Source organism: Salvia splendens, chromosome 7 (assembly GCF_004379255.2).
Source record: "Salvia splendens isolate huo1 chromosome 7, SspV2, whole genome shotgun sequence".
NCBI classification, from domain to species: Eukaryota; Viridiplantae; Streptophyta; class Magnoliopsida; order Lamiales; family Lamiaceae; genus Salvia; species Salvia splendens.
Window position 1 is genome coordinate 25,185,191 of NC_056038.1, and position 8,738 is coordinate 25,193,928.

At 35.6% G+C, this 8,738-nt stretch overlaps 1 protein-coding gene across 1 annotated transcript; it reads left to right on the forward strand.

Annotated features, from left to right (window-relative positions):
* The first annotated feature begins 221 nt into the window (after positions 1-221).
* On the forward strand, positions 222-1,460 carry LOC121810611. The gene has a single exon (XM_042211371.1). The coding sequence runs from the start codon at positions 222-224 to the stop codon at positions 1,458-1,460; it is 1,239 nt and encodes a 412-aa protein (XP_042067305.1).
* Positions 1,461-8,738: the final 7,278 nt, after the last annotated feature.

The window sequence follows — 8,738 nt, forward strand, 5'->3', positions numbered from 1 at the left end:
TTGTCTAATCTCATGCAGGATTCAAAATCAGCAACGAATGAGGAGTGGAGCCGCATACAAAAGAAGAAAAATATGAGATTGGAATCCAAAAGATCTTGGAGGTATTGCTTGAGGATAGAAAGAATAATGAGGCCAAGATTGGAGTTGCAGAGGAAAGACTGACCAAGCTCGAAATTGGGTTAAACACTATTGCATCCACTGTGTCCATCATTAAGATACAAATGGATCAAGTCCAAAAGAAGGCAGAAGAGGATAAAGCTAAGGCTGCTGCCAAGGTTGCCGATATCAACAAGGATTGGGATGTAAAGAAGTCACTGTCCGAAGCCAGTACCTCGGGCACAAAAACCAAGGAGAATGCGCAGCCCAGCGGGCCGCTGGAACAAAGTCAGCAGGCCACTGAGAACGAGTCAGCATCTGATCAGCTTGTGCGACACAATGGAATCATCATGCCCTTCCAACCCAAAAAGAAACTCAATCTTGAAGAGCAATTTCGACAGTTCTTGAATATGTTCTGTAAATGTCATATTAACCTCCCTCTCGTTGATGCATTGCAGGAAATACCTAGGTATGCCAAGCTCTTGAGAGAGGCGGTGATGAAGAAGCAAAAGCTCCAGAAATCTGATCTAAAGCTACCTCTTCACTGTAGTGAAATCATCCAAAAACAAAGGACTGTCAAGCAGAGGGATCCTGACCAATTCATCATTCGCTGTTCCATTGGGAATGGTAAGGTAGACAAGGCTCTTTGTGATCTTGGAGCTAGCATCAACATAATGCCTTTGGAGTACTACGAGAAGCTCAACATTGGGCCACTCAAATCCACAGATGTTTGCTTAAGGATGTCTGACAATACTGCAACAAAGACGGTAGGGGTAATTGAGGATGTATTGGTAAAGGTTGATGATTTTATATTCCCCGCCGATTTCTTTGTTTTAGACATGAAAGTTGACAAAAAAGTTCATCTAATCTTAGGCAGAAACTTTTTAGCCACGTGCAAAGTTCTTATTGATGTAAGTAGAGGAGAAATCACAATAAGTGACCATGGAGGAAAGTCAACTTACTACATCGAGAGTGCAATGCTAAAAGATGAAGAGACGAGGAGAGCAAAGAAAGAAGATGAATGCAGGGTGGTCGTGATGACTGACATGTCGAAGCCTTATTGGCCACTAGAAGGGGAAGATCTTTCTAACCCTTCTATTTTCATTGTTAATACTTTACCTCAAGCTCCTAAAAAGAGCAAGCCTATGTTAACTAAGGCTCCCTTGCAGGAAAAACCCAAGAAAAATAAGAAGAAGACTCCACCTCTAGTCGACCTTGAAATCTATGTCATCAAAACCGGCAATGGGAAATTCAAATGGTGGAAGAAAGTTACCAACAAGTTGGTCCCATTCGCTGTGGCCGAGACTAAGAGTGTTGGTACAAAGGCATCCAAAGGAATCCTAACGATGAGGGATAACTCATGAACTTCAAAGAACGTCAAGGTAAAGACGTAAAACAAGCAATTGTTGGGAGGCAACCCAACCATTTATTTTAAGCTTTTAAGTTATTTTTTAGTTTAATTTTGTTTTGTGTAAATTGAAATTTTTCGCAGTTTCTGGACTCCGGCCAGCGACCGCTGGCGCTTGCGCAGAGGCCCGCTGGCCACACACTGGAACTGTTCTGACTTCATCCCAGCGACCGCTGAAGACGTCCAGCGGACCGCTGGCCATTCACCGCATTCCAGCCGCAATTTTTTGATATTTTTGAATTTTTGTCTCGTCCAGCCACTACGCGAAAATTTCAAGGTATGTTTTTATTTTTAGTAGTTTACTCACGTCCCTACTTACTCTACAAACGTATTTTACAATTTGTTGTAAATAAGTTTGGGGGGATGAAGTGGTGGACCGTGAGTTTAGGTTTTTGTTTTAGCTTTCTTTTAGTTTAAGTTTTTGTTTTAAAAATCCCAAAGGTGAATCCATGTCCTGAACTTAACATGAAGAACTTAGAAACATGCATGCGTAGGGACACATTAGACCGAGTTGCCAATGATATGAACTTCTTTTCATCTCTGATTAAGTATGGCTTGACGACTGGATTTGATGGTTTGGTAAAAAGGTGCATAATTAGTGAATTGCTTGTTCGCCTTTAATCATGCTTATACCTTGTGAGATTTGAGCCTAATTTCTTTCATGTGTGATTTATCTGCATGCATGTATATGTTTCTAGAACTTGCTCCTAGTCTGCCTAAGTGTACATAGTATTTAAGTTGATTTAGGAGGATGTTAGGCTATCTTTTCTTAGCTACTTTTATTCCCAAATTTTCGACCCTCTCAAATTCTTCCCTTTGGAGCCAATTTTGAGCCTTTAAGCCTATTCTTTGGAAGCCAAATTAAATGGGGACAATTCCTTGGGTTAGTATAGTTTTATTATCTTTTGTAAAGCAATTGGAGAGATAAGGAGGAAAGTTGTAAAAAGTAGTGTGCTTAATATAGAAAAGTGCAAGTTGTGAAATAGAAAAATTCAAAATGTGTGTTTGATCTAGAAATGATGTTTATGAGAAAGAAAAGAAAAAGAAAAAAGAAAGAAAGGTTGTGAAAAGAAAAAAAAATCAAAGGATTGGAAAGTGAGTTGAAGGAGAAAAATAAAGTGTGAAAAGTGTCTTGGGTTATTAGAAAAGTGGAGTTATTTTTACTCTACTTGGGATAATTTTATTTTTGAAGTTACTTTTTAGCCAAATATTTCTCACCTATCAAAGAGCCTACATTACAACAAAAAATAAAGACCTTTTGGACTTTTGATGCTTAATCACATCTAGTAGATGAGAGATTAGACTTTGAGCAAGCCTATGGTAAACTTTGCATGATGCATGATTTGAGTGCTTATACACATTACCTTATACACTTTGAGAGTGAGAGAACACTTCTCATCTTTGGAAGTTTGCCACATGTGAGTGCATGAATTCAAGATGTTCTACAAGCTAGTAATGAAAGTGCACTAATAAGCCTTGCTTGATTTGATTGCGTTAATTCGTGCTTGATCTATTTCTTTCATCTTCTGAGGCAATTACGACGTCTAGTCCTTGTGCATTTCGTGCGTCTATTCTTGTGTCTTTATTGTTTTGTTCGAGGACAAACAAAAATGTAAGTTTGGGGGAGTTGATACACTCGGATTTTGCACGGTTTTAAGGCAATTATTTGGACCGTTTTTAATGTCAAAGTTGTATTACATGTCCATTATGTGCATATTTTATACATTTTTGTATTTTGACATGTTTTGTGAGAAATGTGCATATTTGAGCCTAAAAAGGGAGTCAAAAAGCGAAGTAGGAAATCTGGAGTTTCAGGTAGCGTCCAGCAACTGCCGCAACACTGCCGGCGACCGCCGGCGCTCAGCGGCCGCCACTTCTGTAGCATGGAATGAAGACACGCCTGACGATCGCCGGGAAATGCGTGGCGACCGCTGGCTATGGTGCGGCGGTCCGCCACAAAAGAGCGTTGAGCAGATTTACCTTAATTTCCTCTCCAAGATTTACTATATTTTGCAACCTTTTTCCTTATTTGAGAGGGGCGATTTTTCCCCTATAAATACCCCTCAAGCTTCATTATTAGTATCCTCTTTTTGCAACATATTTTCTAGAGATTAAAAGTTAGAGTGCTTCATTATGTAAGGAGTTGAAGAAGGATTCAAGAGCATCAAAGCTAAAAGGATTCAACCTTTGGGTTTTATTTCCTTTAGTTTTATGTTCCAATTGTTTTCCCTTAAATCTATGTCTTTAGATTATTACATCATGTGTAACTAAATTCATAGGATTCTAGGGATGTGTTAGTAACGACTTTGGTTATACCATTCATTTTATATTTAATATCCGTTCTGTTTTTACTTTGTTTCTTCTCTAAGTGAACAATGATGTTTCATGATTGAGTGACACAATCTTGAATGATTTAATATAGCTTGCTACATAATCGTGAGAGGAGGTTGGCGAGTTAGATCCACTTAGTAGACACTACAATTAGCTTCCTTTAAAATGACACTGTTAATTGAGAGCGAGGACTTTTCAAGGGTCTTAGGAGCTTTTAGAAGTTACATATTTAGGATTGACAACCCTAATGTTAGTAATCCATGTTTGTATCGCATGAGCATAAACTAGGTGACTCGTCCTATCAAAGTAAGAACTGTGCTAGGTTATTGTAGTTGGACCTTGTATAACCATAACTGTGAACGGACATCCCTGAAATTCCCTTATCTCTATACTTTTATCTCCGTGATTTATTTGCATCTAGTTGTTTATTGCTTTCAAATTGTTCTTTGTTTTCAAAATTCTCAAAATCTTTCGGTTTTCCAAATAGTAATTGAGTTTTAGTAGGAGGTAGCCAATTTGTGATTGTTTTCCCCGTGATCGATATCCGGTACTGACCTTTAGCTATACTATTCCTATTATGTATACTTGCTGGTATTTATAGTGCTAATAAAAAATGCATTACCGATCTTTCGGTCGCGCGACTCGGGCACGGGCGCTTGCAGTGGATGCCCGAGGACGCCCGAGCCCGATCTCGGGCGATCGGGCATCCACTGTGGATGCTCTAACTTTTTTCCACCCACTTTTCTTAACCTTTCTTAAAACCCCTGACGCCCTTAAATGAGACTCCTAATGGCGGACGGATGGAGTAATAGAGTGAACTGCCTCAATTGTCTCTAACGTTTTGGTTATGACAACATAGACCCCTAACAAAAAAATAGTGTTATGGGACCCTAATGTTTAATATTAATCACAAATGTAGTGTTTTTAGCCACTTTTCGGATGAAAATGCCTAAATGGTTTAAAGTGCAATTTTGGCGATCCCTAGATTCGCTGACATAAGAATTTTGTCATATTTCTGTCAGCAACTTCTTATGTGATTTCTTAATAAGTTGTGGTACTTCATACGTGGTTAAAGTTTTATCAATATTTGCACAAAAAAAACTTCTCGTATCTCTCTATTTCTAGTTAATGGTAACAATTTACTCCCTCTGCCCGCAAATATGAATCTCGTTTTTTCATTTCGGTCCGTCCACGAATAGGAGTTCCGGCTCATTTTTACTTTAAATGGTAATAGGCCCCACCATCCACTAACTCATTCCACTCTCATTTCATTTAAAACTAATATATACAATTGAGACCCATATAGAACAAATTTTTTTCTACCTACTTTTCTTAACATATCGTAAAATCCGTGATGGAGGGAGTACTAGTTATATCATGTAGGAAATTAATTGAGAAACAACGAAAAATATGGAAAAGTGAAGTTATTTATGCAATAAAATCTAAATCAATATTACATAGAATAAAAAATATTTCACATTTAATTAAATGATACAGTAACAATTTCTTGAAAACACTGATATTTAAAATATTATTTCATTATATATCATCAAACTAATTTGTTACTCTAAGCCTAACTTTAAGATAATTTATATGATTGATATTTTATTGAGAATTTTAATTTAGCTCAAACTAAAATTTTTAACATCATATGAAAATTCAATATTTAGATATAAATTTGTATAGTTTTTTGTTTATGATAAAATTGAAATATGAATAACATTTTGAAAATATTCAAGCATGTGGTATTAGCATATTTAGTCCTTGATGAATTTTTTTTATTAATAATAGTATTTGAAATTAAGAGAATGTAAATTTACAAATTAATACCGCAAAATTATGATATTTTAATAATAAATAAAATTAATCCGTAAAGCAAGGTAAAAAACAAAGAAAAGTTAAAGGAAATAAAAACACGGAAAAATACTAGAAAATGAGTTTTATGAGGAAGAAATGGTCTCATTTTATTATTTTCATACTAATTAATGCAGATAATGATAAATCTGTATATTATAAAAAATTAGAAAGTGTAAATAATGATAAAATTTTAATTACGTATGAAGTACCAGAACTTATTAAAAAATCACATAAGAAATTGCTGATAGAAATGTGGCAGAAATCATATGTCAGCAATATAATAAAGTGATAAAAATGCCCTTATAGGACCTGAGAGTGTTTTAGTCTGAAAAACATTATTCGTGATTATATTAAACGTTAGGACATTTTGGCGCTATTTTTTTATTTTTTTTAGAAATATGTGGTATCACTACCCAAAACGTTAAAGATTAATAACCAGTTCACTCATGATAATAACGTGACTCTTCACTTTCATCCCAATATAAATCAAGTAACTTACTGAAAAGGTCTTTAAGGATATTCAAAGTTAATCCTAGTGTAATTAGTTAAATAGAAATAATTAATGTTCTCAAAGGAATATTTAAAAGGTGTATACTTTAATTTATTATTAACAAGTTCAAGGATTCAAGTCTAACACACACACTCTCAAAATTATATAAATAAAAAATAAATTAAATAATTAAGTCATACTCCCTCCATCCCTCAAATATTGTCTCACTTTGACCTGACACGAGTTTTAAGAAATGTAATGAAAAGTGAGTTGAAAAAGTTAGTGGAATGTGAATCCTACTTTTATATATTAGTTTTATAATAAAATGTGAGTAAGAATGAGTTAGTGGAATATGAGGTCCACTATAAAAAATGGTAAAAAGTGAAATGAGACAAATTTTGTGGGACAGACGGAAATGAAAAAATGGGACAAACTTTCAGGGACAGAGATAGTAGTATACTATGGATGTAATCAAATGCAAATTTATATATTGTACAAACTATAAATTATGATCTGGACTGTAAGCAAATATCAACAAATGACAAATAACTTCAACAAAAATCGTCAACACAGTGTCAACGGTGTTGTGTTGACGGAGTGAGATCCTCTGCCGTGTATTAAACACAACAGGAGGTGCTGTGTAATCAAAACGCATGAGAGAAAGAATGAAACGCAAGAATAGGCTGAATATTTCTTTTTCTTTTTCTCTTTTGTATTATAACAATATAGATCCAAATTATCTTATAAATTAAACAAAAAAAATACAAACATTATCTAATATCAGTAGTTAGAATTAATAAGTAAAGTAAACATAAATACAATATCTGATATCCTCATTACAATTTTTATAAGCATCGATTTCCATTTTTTTCCCTTTTTAATGATATTATGACATTTTAAATTTCTATATTAAATAAAATTTATAATTACTATATTGCTTTTTTATATTTTTGTCGCGACCACATCTCCCTAGTGCTAGTGAGCGTAGTTATAACGTGAATAAATAGTCTAAAAATAAAGGGATAAACATAATGAATAAGTCAAATTCAAAACATTAGTTCCAAAGACGAATGTGATACACAGTCAAAATGTAGTCAGAGTACAAAGACTAGGTTCATAAACTCCTAGTACAAAATCCTAAAGCAGCGGAAGAGACCAAGACAAAGAAGTATGTGTGAAGACACACTTCTTTGGACATCCTAAAATTTCCCATTAATTTCCGTTGCTCAACACCTTCGCCTCCTCGTTCACGCTCAACCTACACGTTAGAAAAGAAACATGCATGGCTGAGTACTTTAATGTACTCAGTGGACACAGTGCCAAAATATAAGTTTCATTTAGATTTGTCAGCCACAGTTGAGTGAACACAGGGTTTTATTTAAAAGGCCCGAGTCACTAAAATTTCCTTTTATTTCATAAAATTGATTGCGCAATCACATAAACATAGATGCCATATCTGAACGTATGTGAACCGGGAATGTGGCCACATTCCACGATGGTCACTGGACCGGCCAACTCGAAAGTTAGCTCACGATCCCCATATGTGTACACTAGTCCGAGTAGGGTTTGCAGCCCTACTGGAACCCGAATTCGATTTAACATGATTGGCATAGCCAAGCAGATAGGTAATCGTAAAAACAAAACATGGCATGACAAACATGTTTAGGAAAGATTCACATATTCGTACTAAAAATCACGTTTTGAAAAGAATGCCCACCTCAAAAGCTATTTCCTTAGCCGAAAAGTTTCTTGATTTGGTCTTAAACGACGTGCGAAGACGCCCCTTTAGAAAAAAAACAAATAATACTTAATTAGGCTTAAGAAGCCAAGTAACTTATCGTGAATGCATCCTAAATGCATGATCATTTTATTCTTTTTTCTTATCTCATAGAAAGTCCTTGAGCATTAATTAAATCGAGAGATTCAATTATGTGGAGACTCACAAAATTATTTGTAGTCAAGAGAGCGTTACCTCATATGCAAATTATTCAAGCATTGAGATAAATCTGGGGTCTATTAATCATTTCTGAATTTATTATCGTACCATTTCTTAACATTAATTATTCGAGCACTAAACCAGAATTTAACTCTCAAGTGCTAAAATTTTCGAAGTGTGTGGGAGGGGAATTTGATGAGTATGAAGAGGTTTTTATAGACAAGTCTTGGTGTACTTTGGGAGAATTAAATGGGGCTGATTTCCCATTTTGTTTTCTATATGCAGCATATCTCCCTTTCTATGATTCTGCAGCACTTCTAATTTAATGTATCTTGGTGTTTAGCTTGGGATTTAAAGGACTACTCATTTACTCCTTTTGGTTGATTGTGTAGATTGTGAATCGGTGGTATGCAGGGGCTGTTGTGGAGGAGAGGTGGCAGGTTTGACTTGCCTTATTGGAAATGAGGTGTTGTTTCTTCTCTCCTAGAAAAGTCTCTTTATTTCTCTTGTTCTCTAGTCATTTAAATTTGTTGTCTTGCAGGTTGGGGAAGAACTTGGCTGTCCCGCTGCTGTCCGCGACGTGGGCCCGCTGTCCTGGGCCGACAGGTCGATCGGTAGGG

Bases quoted from the DNA above. Each gene is read 5' to 3' on its own strand.
- LOC121810611 (XM_042211371.1), top strand. From the start codon at position 222: ATGGATCAAGTCCAAAAGAAGGCAGAAGAGGATAAAGCTAAGGCTGCT.